We start from the raw sequence: 16,027 nt of genomic DNA, 5'->3' as shown, positions 1-16,027 counted from the left end.
GTGGGTAAGGAGCCAGCTGGGCAGTGGGTAAGGAGCCAGCTGGGCAGTGGGTAAGGAGCAAGCTGGGCAGTGGGTAAGGAGCCAGCTGAGCAGTGGGTAAGGAGCCTTTCTCAGCCTCCGGATTGTATATTTCAGGAGAATGCGGCGCTCTGTGATGAAATTGCTTACATCGAGCAGAAATTCATCCGAACTAAAGAGGAAAGACGGTAAGGGATGTTTCCGCCTGATTCTATGTTTAAACTGCCTCTGACTCATTCTCTGGTGTGTGAATGAAATGAAAATCGCTTATTGTCACGAGTAGGCTTCAATGAAGTTACTGTGCAAAGCTCCTAGTCGTCACATTCCTGCGCCTGTTCGGGGAGGCTGGTACGGGAATCAAACCGTGCTGCTGGCCTGCCTTGGTCTGCTTTAAAAGCCAGCGATTTAGCCCAGTGTGCTAAACCAGCCTCTTAGGGTAAATTAGGGTACATTAGGGTAAAAGCTACCATTGAACCAAAAATACATCCTAACAATTGGAAATTTGCAATGAGCTGCAATCTTGTGGATGTTTTTGTCTAAAATGTTAAAGTACGTTGGGCCAGATTCTCGGATTCTGAGGTTAAGTGCGGAGGATCCGTGGCGTTTCATGTGAAAAAAATGGGGGCTTCCCTCTCACCGATCCTCTGATGTTAATAGTTCATAGAATTTACCGTGCAGAAGGAGGCCATTCGGCCCATCGAGTCTGCACCGGCTCCTGGAAAGAGCACCCTACCCAAGGTCAACAACTCCATCCTATCCCCATAACCCAGTAACCCCACCCAACACTAAGGGCAATTTAGCATGGCCAATCCACCTAACCTGCACATCTTTGGACTGTGGGAGGAAACCGGAGCACCCGGAGGAAACCCACGCAGACACTGGGAGAACGTGCAGACTCCGCACAGACAGTGACCCAAGCCGGGAATCGAACCGGGGACCCTGGAGCTGTGAAGCGATTGTGCTAACCACAATGCTACCGTGCTGCTGGGTGAGCGGCGAGCAGCTGCGCCACGTAAAAGTCCCGACCTCCGCGAAACAAATGGCCGCAGAATGGCCGGGTCTGTGGCCGCGCATGCGCCTGGCGACAACCTACAGCGGTTGCGCCGTTAAACATGGCGCAGGCTGTGCGCTGACCCGATCTGCCGGATAGTTCTCCCCCTGGACACCCCTCTACCAGTCACCCCACCCTCGCGGAAGCCCCCCCCCCCTCCCCGGCCTGCAGCAGGGCCCCCGCCCGACTGTGGTGCTGCTGGACACAGTTCGCAGCTGCCGCACTGGGTTCCTGCACGGCTTGGACCAGAAGCCAACTGTGCCGGGGGGCAGAGCATGGGGGGCGGAACTCGGCCCATCGGGGGCAGAGCATGGGGGGGGCAGAGCATGGGGGGCGGAACTCGGCCCATCGGGGGCAGAGCATGGGGGGCGGAACTCGGCCCATCGGGGGCAGAGCATGGGGGGGCAGAGCATGGGGGGGGCAGAGCATGGGGGGGCAGAGCATGGGGGGGGCAGAGCATGGTGGGAGGACCTCGGCCCATCGGGGGCAGAGCATGGGGGGAGGACCTCGGCCCATCGGGGGCAGAGCATGGGGGCAGGAACTCGGCCCATCGGGGGCAGAGCATGGGGGGAGGAACTCGGCCCATCGGGGGCAGAGCATGGGGGCAGGAACTCGGCCCATCGGGGGCAGAGCATGGGGGGAGGAACTCGGCCCATCGGGGGCAGAGCATGGGGGGAGGAACTCGGCCCATCGGGGGCAGAGCATGGGGGGAGGACCTCGGCCCATCGGGGGCAGAGCATGGGGGGGCAGAGCATGGGGGGGCAGAGCATGGGGGGAGGAACTCGGCTCATCGGGGGCAGAGCATGGGGGCAGGAACTCGGCTCATCGGGGGCAGAGCATGGGGGCAGGAACTCAGCCCATCGGGGGCAGAACATGGGGGGGCAGAACATGGGGGGGCAGAGCATGGGGGGGCAGAGCATGGGGGGGAGGAACTCGGCCCATCGGGGGCAGAGCATGGGGCAGGAACTCGGCCCATCGGGGGCAGAACATGGGGGGAGGAACTTGGCTCATCGGGGGCAGAGTACCGGGGGAGGGCCTTCAGGTGACGTCCTGAATGGTGAGCGGCGCGCGACATGATGACGCCGCGTCGGAGGGGATAGAACCTGTGAAACCCGCGTCAAACAGGATTCTCTGCTCGATCGGCGAAGATGAAATCGCCGTCGGGGAGCGGAGAATCTTGCCCGTTGCCTTTTTTAAACAGCAAAATTGTATTTAAAAGTTGTATTTATAAATTCATCAGAGTATTCATCCAGGGAGCTGAAAATCTGATTGAAATATTAAACAGCTGAATATTGAAATATTCAATAGTTATAAATCTGATTCTGAATATTCATATCAGAAGCTGTAATTCTGATTAAACAAATAGATTTTTCAAATGAGCAGGGTTTGTAATTTTCCATTATTTTCCTCCATTTCACAATCTCGTTTAATTGCTGATGGATAAGACGGATGTTTCTCGGCATGATGTTGTCCATCTCTCTTTAAATGCCCCTTAGGTTCCTATTAAAGAGGCTACTGCAGCACCAGAGCTTAACTGAAGGGATTGAGCTTGCGGGACCCACCAGCACTGTGCTTACCCCTCCCGCGTACAGTGTCCCAGGAGGAAGCAAGCAAGTGGCAGGAGCCTCGAACCTCCCCACCACGCCCGTTACCAGTACATCTGGGGAGGAGGCGGTGGGGAAAAAGTCAAAGAAAGACAAGAGAGACAAAGGAAAGGATAATGGCAAAGATGATGGTAAGCCTTTGGGTATGCTGTATGCACTGCGGGAGTGACGCACAATGGTGTCCCCAAGAAGTTGGTGTCAGAAAGCAGACCTTGTGTTTAATGTAACTGCTGCTGACTGTGCAATCGTTAACATCCCAGCAGAGCATCAGGAGTCAGTACAGATCATTTAACCTCATCGAGCCCGGAGTGCAGGTTCCTTTTAGCAGCTCTTTAACAAGAACAAAACAACTGTTTTGCCTGCCTAACTGCTGATCTGCACACCCTGCTAATATTAGAGGAGGAACAGACACAGAAGGAAAGTTGGTGGTCGGCCCTGTCAGCATGTTGAGACGGCAAAGTGTGAGGTGCCCAGTGCATGGGGTGGGGGTGGGGGGTCTTCAAAGGCAGCAATTGTGGAGGGGAAGGACGGTAAGATCAGTGAGAGGTGGCTTCAAATCAAGCGGACAGTAAACCCCTGATGGATTTGGAGAGTCCCTAAGCGGTGGCTGAGCTGCTGATTGCTCCTGTACAGTCGCACCATTCCCCAGTCCCTGCTCTGTGCCAGAGGCTAGGGCCCTGCTGTTGTGGATAATGGAGGTTCCGCTCTTGAAAGCAATGCTGCATTGGCCTCGCATCAGGGTTAGAAATGGGGGCGGCACAGTGGTTAGCACTGCTGCCTCACAGCGCCAGGGGCCCGGGTTCAATTCCGGCCTTGGGTGACTGTGCGGAGTCTGCCTGTTCTCCCCGTGTCTGCGTGGGATTCCTCCCCGTGGCCGCGTGGGATTCCTCCGGGTGCTCCGGTTTCCTCCCACAGTCCAAAGATGTGGAGGTTAGGCAGATTGGCCGTGCTAAATTGCCCTTAGTGTCCAGGGATACAGGTTACGGGGATCGGGCGCTCATTCAGAGGGTCGGTGCAGAATCGATGGGCCGATTGGCCTCCTTCTGCACTGTAGGGATTGTATGGGTTGTATGGGAAACATATTTTGATCAAGTCCAGAAGCCGGTGAAAGGAGTGGGGACGGAATTGTGGGGGGGGGGGGGGGGGGGGGGGGCAAGGGGAAGGTGTGTGGTAGACTGGAAAGGGCAAAGGGAAGGTGTGTGGTAGACTGGAAAGGGCAAAGGGAAGGTGTGTGGTAGACTGGAAGGGAGGAGAGATTAGATGACAAAATGGATAACGGTACAAGACGAAAGGAGATGGTGTAGAAACCAAAGATGTGTCTGGAGGAGGTGTAAACGGGAACAATGCGATCATCACCAACAGAAAAATGGAAATGGTGGTGACGATCCGAAGTTGTTGAACTTCGTTCTGAGCCTGGATGGTTGTCAAGTTCCTGATCAGGTGGTCCTCATTTTCAGTGAAGGAAACTAAATGTAGAGACATCAGAGCAGGAAGGGGGGCAGAGAATGGAAATGGAAAGTAACGGACTAGATGCTTGTGGACTGATCGGAGTTGTGCAGCAGGAGATGACCCAGTCTGTCCTTCTTTCCCTGGTATAGAAGTGAACAGTGAAATCAGTTCATCTGGAAGCTTTGTTTGGGGCCCCGGGCAATGGGAGGGGAGGAGGTAGAAGGTGAATGCATCTCCTGTATTTGATGCAAAGGTGCTGTGGGTAGGGGGCAGGGTGTTGAGAAGGAGCCCAGGGTATTGTGGGAGGTAGAGCCAGTTTGGAATGCTGGCAGTGGGGAGGCGATGGAGCCTTTGTTGGTGCGTTCACACTGGAGGTTATGGCAGGGTCAGGGTCCGAGGGATTGAATGCAGAATCTGGTGAGGTGGCAACGACGGACAAACCCTTTATAGGATGTGAGACATGGGATTGATACGGTCAGGAACCCTATCAAACAAGGGGAGGAAAAAAATCCATGGTTAAAGAAAAACAAACTTGTTGGAAGCAGTGATGAGGAAGGTTTCATTGTCAGAACAGATCAACGAAGGAGAAGCTGGAAGAACGGATTGAGTCTTCCTAGGAAGGGAGCGGAGGGTCTAGAATGGAATAGAGTCCTTCCAGGAAAGGAGCGGAGAGTGAGGAATGGGATAGAGTCCTTCCAGCAAAGGAGCGGAGAGTGAGGAATGGGATAGTGTCCTTCCAGGAAAGGAGCGGAGAGTGAGTAATGGGATAGAGTCCTTCCAGGAAAGGGATGGAGAGTGAGGAATGGGATAGAGTCCTTCCAGGAAAGGGATGGAGAGTGAGGAATGGGATAGAGTCATAAGAACATAAGAACTAGGAGCAGGAGTCGGCCATCTGGCCCCTCGAGCCTGCTCCGCCATTCAATGAGATCATGGCTGATCTTTTGTGGACTCAGCTCCACTTTCCGGCCCGAACACCATACCCTTAATCCCTTTATTCTTCAAAAAATTATCTATCTTTACCTTAAAAACATTTAATGAAGGAGCCTCAACTGCTTCACTGGGCAAGGAATTCCATAGATTCACAACGCTTTGGCTGAAGAAGTTCCTCCTAAACTCAGTCCTAAATCTACTTCCCCTTATTTTGAGGCTATGTCCCCTAGTTCTGCTTTCACCCGCTAGTGGAAACAACCTGCCCGCATCTATCCTATCTATTCCCTTCATAATTTTAAATGTTTCTATAAGATCCCCCCTCATCCTTCTAAATTCCAACGAGTACAGTCCCAGTCTACTCAACCTCTCCTCATAATCCAACCCCTTCAGCTCTGGGATTAACCTAGTGAATCTCCTCTGCACACCCTCCAGTGCCAGTACGTCCTTTCTCAAGTAAGGAGACCAAAACTGAACACAATACTCCAGGTGTGGCCGCACTAACACCTTATACAATTGCAACATAACCTCCCTAGTCTTAAACTCCATCCCTCTAGCAATGAAGGACAAAATTCCATTTGCCTTCTTAATCACCTGTTGCACCTGTAAACCAACCTTCTGTGACTCATGCACTAGCACACCCAAGTCTCTCTGAACAGCGGCATGCTTTAATATTTTATCGTTTAAATAATAATCCCGTTTGCTGTTATTCCTACCAAAATGGATAACCTCACATTTGTCAACATTGTATTCCATCTGCCAGACCCGAGCCCATTCACTTAACCTATCCAAATCCCTCTGCAGACTTCCAGTATCCTCTGCACTTTTTGCTTTACCACTCATCTTAGTGTCATCTGCAAACTTGGACACATTGCCCTTGGTCCCCAACTCCAAATCATCTCTGTAAATTGTGAACAATTGTGGGCCCAACACGGATCCCTGAGGGACACCACTAGCTACTGATTGCCAACCAGAGAAACACCCATTAATCCCCATTCTTTGCTTTCTATTAATTAACCAATCCTCTATCCATGCTACTACTTTACCCTTAATGCCATGCATCTTTATCTTATGCAGCAACCTTTTGTGTGGCACCTTGTCAAAGGCTTTCTGGAAATCCAGATATACCACATCCATCGGCTCCCCGTTATCTACTGCACTGGTAATGTCCTCAAAAAATTCCACTAAATTAGTTAGGCATGACCTGCCCTTTATGAACCCATGCTGCGTCTGCCCAATGGGACAATTTCTATCCAGATGCCTCGCTATTTCTTCCTTGATGATAGATTCCAGCATCCTCCCTACTACCGAAGTTAAGCTCACTGGCCTATAATTTCCTGCTTTCTGCCTACCTCCTTTTTTAAACAGTGGTGTCACGTTTGCTAATTTCCAATCCACCGGGACCACCCCAGAGTCTAGTGAATTTCGGTAAATTATCACTAGTGCATCTGCAATTTCCCTAGCCATCTCTTTTAGCACTCTGGGATGCATTCCATCAGGGCCAGGAAACTTGTCTACCTTTAGCCCCATTAGCTTGCCCATCACTCCCTCCTTAGTGATAACAATCCTCTCAAGGTCCTCACCTGTCATAGCCTCATTTCTATCAGTCGCTGGCATGTTATTTGTGTCTTCCACTGTGAAGACCGACCCAAAAAACCTGTTCAGTTCCTCAGCCATTTCCGCATTTCCCATTATTAAAACTCCCTTCTCATCCTCTAAAGGACCAATATTTACCTTGGCCACTCTTTTTTGTTTTATATATTTGTAAAAACTTTTACTGTCTGTTTTTATATTCTGAGCAAGTTTACTCTCATACTCTATCTTACTCTTCTTTATAGCTTTTTTAGTAGCTTTCTGTTGCCCCCTAAAAATTTCCCAGTCCTCTAATCTCCCAGCAATCTTTGCCACTTTATATGCTTTTTCCTTCAATTTGATACTCTCCCATATTTCCTTAGATATCCACGGTCGATTTTCCCTCTTTCTTCCGTCCTTCCTTTTTGTTGGTATAAACCTTTGCTGAGCACTGTGAAAAATCGCTTGGAAGGTTCTCCACTGTTCCCCAACTGTTCCACCATAAAGTCTTAGCTCCCAGTCCACCTTAGCTAGTTCTTCTCTCATCCCCTTGTAATCTCCTTTGTTTAAACACAAAACACTAGTATTTGATTTTACTTTCTCACCCTCCATCTGTATTTTAAATTCCACCATATTGTGATCGCTCATTCCGAGAGGATCCCTAACTATGAGATCATGAATCAATCCTGTCTCATTACACAGGACAAGATCTAGGACCACTTGTTCCCTCGTAGGTTCCATTACATACTATTCTAGGAAACTATCGCGGATACATTCTATAAACTCCTCCTCAAGGTTGCCTTGACCGACCTGGTTAAACCAATCGACATGTAGATTAAAATCCCCCATGATAACTGCTGTACCATTTCTACATGCATCAGTTATTTCTTTGTTTATTGCCTGTCCCACCATATCGTTACTATTTGGTGGCCGATAGACTACTCCTATCAGTGACTTTTCCGCCTTACTATTCCTGATTTCCACCCAAATGGATTCAACCTTATCCTCCATAGCACCGATGTCATCCCTTACTATTGCCCGGATGTCATCCTTAAGTAACAGAGCAACACCACCTCCCTTACCATCCACTCTGTCCTTCCGAATAGTTTGATACCCTCGGATATTTAACTCCCAGTCGTGACCATCCTTTAACCATGTTTCAGTAATGGCCACTAAATCATAGTCATTCACGATGATTTGCGGCATCAACTCATTTACTTTATTCCGAATACTATGAGCATTCAGGTAAAGTACACTTATGTTGGTTTTTTTTACTTCTGTTTTGAATCTTAACATCTCCAATTTTATTCCTTTTGTTATTACTGGGCCTATTCACTGAGCTCCCCTCAGTCACTGTACCTTGTACTGTCGCCCTTTTAGATTTTTGACTATGCCTTCTCTGCCTTGCACTTTTCCCCTTACTTCCTTTTGCTTCTGTCCCTGTTTTACTACCTTCCAACTTCCTGCACCGGTTCCCATCCCCCTGCCACATTAGTTTAAACCCTCCCCAACAGCTCTAGTTCCTTCCAGGAATGGAGCGGAGAAGAGGAATGAGATAGAGTCATTCCAGGAAAGGGATGGAGAGTGAGGAATGGGAAAGAGTCCTTCCAGGAACGGAGCGGAGAAGAGGAATGGGATAGAGCCCTTCCAGGAAAGGAGCAGAGAGTGAGGAATGGGATAGAGTCCTTCCAGGAAAGGGATGGAGAGTGAGGAATGGGATAGAGTTCTTCCAGGAAAGGGATGGACAGTGAGGAATGGGATAGAGTCCTTCCTGGAAAGGAGCAGAGAGTGAGGAATGGGATAGAGTCCTTCCAGGAACGGAGCGGAGAAGAGGAATGGGATAGAGTCCTTCCAGGAAAGGAGCGGAGAAGAGGAATGGGATAGAGTCCTTCCAGGAAAGGAGCGGGGTGAGGAATGGGATAGAGTCCGTCCAGGAAAGGGATGGAGAATGAGGAATGGGATAGAGTCCTTCCAGGAAAGGAGCGGGGTGAGGAATGGGATAGAGTCCTTCCAGGAAAGGGATGGAGAATGAGGAATGGGATAGTCCTTCCAGGAAAGGAGCGGAGAGTGAGGAATGGGATAGAGTCCTTCCAGGAAACGAGCGGAGAGTGAGGAATGGGATAGAGTCCGTCCAGGAAAGGAGCGGAGAGTGAGGAATGGGATAGCGTCCTTCCAGGAAACGAGCGGAGAGTGAGGAATGGGATAGAGTCCTTCCCGGAAAGGAGCGGAGAAGAGGAATGGAATAGAGTCCTTCCAGGAAACGAGTGGAGAGTGAGGAATGGGATAGAGTCCGTCCAGGAAAGGAGCGGAGAGTGAGGAATGGGATAGAGTCCATCCAGGAAAGGAGCAGAGAGTGAGGAATGGAATAGAGTCATTCCCGGAAAGGAGCAGAGAGTGAGGAATGGGATAGAGTCCTTCCCGGAAAGGGATGGAGAGTGAGGAACTGAATAGAGTCCTTCCAGGAAAGGAGCAGAGAGTGAGGAATGGGATAGAGTCATTCCGGGAAAGGAGCAGAGAGTGAGGAATGGGATAGAGTCCGTCCGGGAAAGGAGCAGAGAGTGAGGAGTGGGATAGAGTCATTCCAGGAAAGGAGCAGAGAGTGAGGAAGTGTAGTCAAGGTAGGTGTGGGAGACACGGGCAAAGAGCAGCAACTGATGAGTGTCTATCCCTGAAAATGGGGACTAGGAATTCGAGGGAGGGAATCGAAGAAGAATAAGAAGTTAATGCATTTAATATAATGAAACCTTCCGAAGCAAAAGTGATGTCTTGAGGAGGGTACATATTACAGAGAAGGAGGTGCTGGAGGCATTAAAGTGCATCAATATAGATAAATCTCCGGGACCTGATGAAATGTATCCCAGGACGTTGTGGGTTGTGAGGGAGGAAATTGCCGGCCCCCCAGCTGAGATATTTGAATCATCGACAGTGACAGGAGAGGTGCCTGAAGATCCTGAAGATTGGAGGGTAGCAAATGTTGTGCCCGTGTTTAAAAAGGGCCACAGGGCAACGCCTGGGAACTACAGACCGGTGAGCATAACGTCTGTAGTGGGTAAAATGTTAGAAGGTATTCTGAGGGGCTGGATCTACAGGCATTTAGACAGGCAAGGGCTAATGAGGGTAAGTCAGCACGGCTTTGTAAGTAGAAAATCATGTCTCACCAATTTGATTGAGTTTTTTGAAGGGGTAACCAAGAAGGTAGATGAGGGCAGTGCAGTCGACGTTGTCTACATTGACCTTCGCAACGCCTTTGACGAGGTGCCGCATGGTAGGTTGTTGCAAATGGTTAGATTTCACGGAAGCCAGGGTGAGGTAGCCAATTGGATACAAAATTGGCTTGGCGACCGAAGCCAAAGGGTGGTTGTGGAGGGTCGTTTTTCAAACTGGAGGCCTGTGACCAGCGGTGTGCCTCAGGGATCAAAGAACAAAGAAAATTACAGCACAGGAACAGGCCCTTCGGCCCTCCCAGCCTGCACCGATCCAGATCCTTTATCTAAACCTGTCACCTATTTTCCAAGGATCTACTTCCCTCTGTTCCCCGCCCGTTCATACACCTGTCTAGATCCATCTTAAATGATGCTATCGTGCCCGCCTCTACCACCTCTGCTGGCAAAGTGTTCCAGGCATTCACCACCCTCTGCGTAAAAAACTTTCCACGCACATCTCCCTTAAACTTTCCTCCTCTCACCTTGAAATCGTGACCCCTTGTAACTGACACCCCCACTCTTGGAAAAAGCTTGTTGCTATCCACCCTGTCAATACCTCTCATAATTTTGTAGACCTCAATCAGGTCCCCCCCCAACCTCCGTCTTTCCAACGAAAACAATCCTAATCTACTCAACCTTTCTTCACAGCTAGCACCCTCCATACCAGGCAACATCCTGGTGAACCCTCTCTAAAGCATCCACATCCTTCTGGTAATGTGGCGACCAGAACTGCACGCAGTATTCCAAATGTGGCCTAACCAAAGTCCGATACAACTGTAACATGACCTGCCGACTCTTGTACTCAATACCCCGTCCGATGAAGGCAAGCATGCTGCATGCCTTCTTGACCACTCTATCGACCTGCGTTGCCACCTTCAGGGTATAATGGACCTGAACTCCCAGATCTCTCTGTACATCAATTTTCCCCAGGACTCTTCCATTGACCGTATAGTCCGCTCTTGAATTAGATCTTCCAAAATGCACCACCTCGCATTTGCCTGGATTGAACTCCATCTGCCATTTCTCTGCCCAACTCTCCAATCTATCTATATTTTGTTGTATTCTCTTGACAGTCCTCCTCGCTATCTGCAACTCCACCAATCTTAGTATCATCTCCAAACTTGCTAATCAGACCACCTATACCTTCGTCCAGATCATTTATGTATATCACAAACAACAGTGGTCCGAGCACAGATCCCTGTGGAACACCACTAGTCACCTTTCTCCATTTTGAGACACCCCCTTCCACCACTACTCTCTGTCTCCTGTTGCCCAGCCAGTTCTTTATCCATCTAGCTCAGGGGTGGGCAAACTACGGCCCGCGGGCCGCATGCGGCCCGCCAAAGGTATTTCTGCGGCCCACCAAGTCATTAAAAAAAAATCTATAATTCCCTGGATTATCCCTGCTACCCTTCTTAAACAAAGGGACAACATTAGCAATTCTCCAGTCCTCCGGGACCTCAGCCATGCTGCAAAGATATCTGTTAAGGCCCCAGCTATTTCGTCCCTTGCTTCCCTCAGTAACCTGTGCTTAGATCCCATCCGGACCTGGGGACTTGTCCACCTTAATGCCTTTTAGAATACCCAAAACTTCCCCCTTCCTTATGCCGACTTGACCTAGAGTATTTAAACATCCATCCCTAGCCTCAACATCCGTCTTGTCCCTCTCCTTGGTGAATACCGATGCAAAGTGCTCATTCAGAATCTCACCCATTTCCTCTGACTCCTTGCATAAATTCCCTCTTTTTTCTTCGAGTGGGCCAATCCTTTCTCTAGTAACCCTCTTGCTCCTTATATACGAATCAATGGCTTTGGGATTTTCCTTAACCAAAGTTAGCCAAAGATATTTCATGACCCCTTTTAGCCCTCTTTATTGCGCCTTTGAGATTCGTCCTACTTTCCCGATATTCCTCCAAAGCTTCATCAGTTTTGAGTTGCCTCGATCCTATGTATGCTTCCTTTTTCATCTTAGCTAGTCTCACAATTCCACACGTCATCCAGGTTCCCTAATCTTCCCATTTCTATCTCTCATTTTCACAGGGACGTGTCTGTCCTGCACTCTAATCAACCTTTCCTTAAAAGACTCCCACATTTCAAATGTGGATTTACCCTTAAACAGCTGTTCCCAATCCACATTCCCTAGCTCCTGACGAATTTTGTTATACTCTGCCTTTCCCCAATTTAGCACTCTTCCTTTCGGACCCCTCTTGTCTTTGTTCATGAGTATTCTAAAATTTACGGAATTGTGATCGTTATTCCCAAAGTAATCACCGACTGAAACATCAACCACCTGGCCGGGATCATTCCCCAATACCAGGTCCAGTATGGCCCTTCCCGAGTTGGACTATTTACATACTGCTCTAAAAACTCTCCTGGATGCTCCTTACAAACTCTGCTCCATCTACACCTCCAACACTACACGAACCCCATTCAATGTTGGGGAAGTTAAAATCTCCCATCACGACCACCCTATTGCTCCTACATTTTCCTATAATCTGTCTGCATATTTGTACCTCTACTTCATGCTCGCTTTTGGGAGGCCTGTAGTAAAGTCCCAACAATGTTACTGCACCCTTCCTATTTCTTAGCTCTACCCATATTGCCTCAGTGCTCGAATCCTCCATCGTGCCCTCCTTAATCACAGCTGTGTTATCATCTCTGACCAGTAATGCAACTCCTCCACCCCTTTTACCTCCCTCTCTATCCCTCCTGAAGCATCTATACCCTGGGATATTCAGTTGCCAGTCCTGCCCTTCCCTCAACCAAGTCTCAGTAATACCAATAACATCATATTCCCAGGTACTAATCCAAGCCCTAAATTCATCATCTGCCTTACCTGCTACACTTCTCACATTAAAACAAATGCACCTCAGACCACCTGTCCCTTTGCGTTCATCATCTCTTCCCTGTCTACTCTTTCCCCTTAGTCAGATTGAGTTTATTATCCAGTACCTCACTGGCTTCAGTTGCTGCCTCTTTGCAGCAGGGTAGCATGGTGGTTAGCACAATCGCTTCACAGCTCCAGGGTCCAGGTTCGATTCCTGGCTTGGGTCACTGTCTGTGCGGTGTCTGCACGTTCTCCCCGTGTGTGCGTGGGTTTCCTCCGGGTGCTCCGGTTTCCTCCCACAGTCCAAAGATGTGCAGGTTAGGTGGATTGGCCATGCTGACACCATTGCCCTTCGTGTCCAAAATTGCCCCTTTGTGTTGGGTGGGGTTACTGGGTTATGGGGATAGGGTGGAGGTGTGGACCTTGGGTAGGGTGCTCTTTCAAAGAGTCGGTACAGACTCGATGGGCCGAATGCCCTCCTTCTGCACTGTAAATTCTATGATAACCTCTAACTTCCTAATCTGGTTCCCACCCCCCTGCCACATTAGTTTAAAACCTCCCCAACAGTGTTAGCAAAAGCACCCCCTATGACATTAGTTCCAGTCCTGCCCAGGTGTAGACCATCCGATTTGTAATGGTCCCACCGCCCCCAGAACTGGTTCCAATGTCCCAAAAATCTGAACCCCTCCCTCCTGCACCATCTCTCAAGCCACGTATTCATTCTGACTATTCTTGAATTTCTACTTTGACTGTCTCGTGGCACTGGTAGCAATCCTGAGATTACTACCTTTGAGGTCCTACTTTTTAATTTATCTCCTAACTCCCTAAATTCTGATTGTAGGACCTCATCCTATTTTTTACCTATATCGTTGGTGCCTATATGCACCACGACAACTGGCTGTTCACCCTCCCCCTTCAGTATGTCCTGCAGCCGATCTGAGACATCCCTGACCCGTGCACCCGGGAGGCAACATACCATTCGGGAGTCTCGTTTTCGAACACAGAAACACCTGTCTACTGCCCTTACGATTGAATCCCCTATGACTATACCCTGCCAGTTTTTTCCCGCCCTTCTGTGCAGCAGAGCCAGCCACGGTTACCATGATCCTGGCTACTACTGCCTTCCCCTGGTGAGTCATCTCCCCCAACAGTATCCAAAACGGTATACCTGTTTTGGAGGGAGATGACCGCAGGGGACACCTGCCCTGCCTTCCTGCTCTTTCTCTGCCTTTTGGTCACCCATTCCCTGTCTCCGTCACCAATCCTAATCTGCGGTGTGACCAACCCACTGAACGTGCTATCCACGACCTCTTCAGCATCGCGGATGCTCCAAAGTGAGTCCATCCGCAGCTCCAGAGCCGTCATGCGGTCTAACAGGAGCTGCAGCTGGACACACTTCCCGCACATGAAGGAGTCAGGGGCATCGGCCGCGTCTCTGAACTCCCACATTGAGCACGAGGAGCATAACACGGGTCTGGGATCTCCTGCCATTTTTACACTTTACCTTAACTGATAACAAATATAATATCAAACAATGAATAAGTGAAAGGAATAAAGACTTTACTGACCAATCACAATACTTACCAACACACAAAGAGTTAAATTTCTCCCAGCTGCTGCTAATTGGAGCACTTGCCTTATCAGCCAATCAGGTCACTGCTTTGCTGTGATGTCACTCTTCAAGGTAAGTTTTTAAAGAGGTAAAGTTTCCTTCCCAACAGACCCCTGGCCACTGCTCCCGCCGAAAATCTGAAGGCCGCTTCTCCTGAAACCCAAGCTGCACTCCCGCTGTCTGTCTCCTGCTCGGATGGTAGGAAGTTGGGGAGAGTTACAGAGCAAAGAGGTCTAGGGGTACAGGTTGATAGCTCCTAGAAGGTGGAGTCGCAGGTGCACAGGGTGGTGAAGAAGGCAATCGGCATGCTGGGTTTTATTGGTCAGAATATTGGATACCGGAGTTGGGACGTCTTGTTGAAGTTGTACAAGACATTGGTCAGACCACACATGGAATACTGTGTTCAGTTCTGGTCACCCTATTATAGGAAGGATATTGTTAAACTAGAAAGAGTGCAGAAGAGATTTACGAGGATGCTACCGGGACCTGATGGTCTGAGTTATGCGGAGAGGCTGGATAGGCTGGGACTTTTTTCCCTGGGAGCGTGGGAGGCTGAGGGGTGAACTTATAGAGGTCTATAAAATACTGAGGGACATCGATAAGGTAGATAGTCAACATCTTTTCCCAAAGGTAGAGGAGTCTAGATCTAGAGGGAATAGGTTTAAGGTGAGAGGGGAGAGATACAAAAGAGACCAGAGGGGAAATTTCTTCACACAGAGGGTGGTGTGTCTGGAACGGGCTGTCAGAGGCAGTGGGAGAGGGGGGTACGATTTTGCCCTTTAAAAAGCAGTTAGACAGTTACGTGGGCAGGGTGGGTATAGAGGGATATGGGCCAAATGTGGGCAAGTGGGACTAGCTCAGTGATCGAAACTGGGCGGCATGGACCAGCTGGGCCGAAGGGCCTGTGTCCATGCTGTAAACATCTCTGACTCATTGACCAACAGAGCATTCGGCTGACACCAAACCACATGAGGATCAGCAGGTGATATTTCACGGTACGTCTTAAAGGAGGAGAGGCAGGTCGAGATGGTGAGGGGATTGGGGAGAGAATTGCAGAGCTCGGGACTCAGGCAGCTGTAAGCACGACTGCCAACGGTGCCGGGATCCTAATTGGGAATAAACAAGAAGCCATAATTCCAGAAACGCAGCTGTGGTGAAAATCCACGGGATTGAGATTAGAACGTAGGGCAGGGGGGGGGGGGGGGGCACTGACAGCGGGAAAGGAGAGTCCCAGCAGCCGGAGAATCCCAGCAGCCGGAGAATCCCAGCAGCCGGAGAATCCCAGCAGCCGGAGAATCCCAGCAGCCGGAGAATCCCGCCCATAGTCTGGAATCAGAGCCAGACTGCTCCGGGTGAAATGAAGCAACACCTTTACCTGAGGGTGGGAGCAGTTACGAAATTACAGCTGAAAACGGAAATGAATGCGAATCAATCTGAGATGGATAGGCGTTAGTTGAATGAAGTTATTACGGGGTAGGAGTAATGGTGGGATGCGCTGCCCAAGAGCTGGGGCACATATTGTCCCAGGTTCGATTCTGGCTTGGGTCACTGTCTGTGCGGAGTCTGCACATCCTCCCCGTGTGCGCGTGGGTTTCCTCCGGGTGCTCCGGTTTCCTCCCACAGTCCAAAGATGTGCAGGTTGGGTGGATTGGCCATGCTAAATTGCCCTTAGTGTCCAAAATTCTATGATAATCTATGATTAACCTAGGACAAAAGTTCGGCACAACATTGTGGGCCGAAGGGCCTGTTCTGTGCTGTATTTCT

At 49.8% G+C, this 16,027-nt stretch overlaps 1 protein-coding gene across 1 annotated transcript in view; it reads left to right on the top strand.

Annotated features, from left to right (window-relative positions):
• LOC119956085 (transforming growth factor beta regulator 1-like) overlaps positions 1-16,027 on the top strand; it is a 75,917-nt gene that overhangs the window by 11,476 nt on the left and 48,414 nt on the right. The window contains exons 3-4 of the mRNA XM_038782931.1: positions 136-206; positions 2,566-2,804. Of these exons, the coding sequence (XP_038638859.1) occupies positions 136-206; positions 2,566-2,804 (310 nt within the window). The remainder of the gene's footprint in view (positions 1-135; positions 207-2,565; positions 2,805-16,027) is intronic.

The sequence above is a fragment of the Scyliorhinus canicula genome, chromosome 22, assembly GCF_902713615.1.
Source record: "Scyliorhinus canicula chromosome 22, sScyCan1.1, whole genome shotgun sequence".
In the NCBI taxonomy this organism is placed as follows: domain Eukaryota; kingdom Metazoa; phylum Chordata; class Chondrichthyes; order Carcharhiniformes; family Scyliorhinidae; genus Scyliorhinus; species Scyliorhinus canicula.
This window is presented reverse-complemented; position numbering and strand designations above follow the sequence as displayed.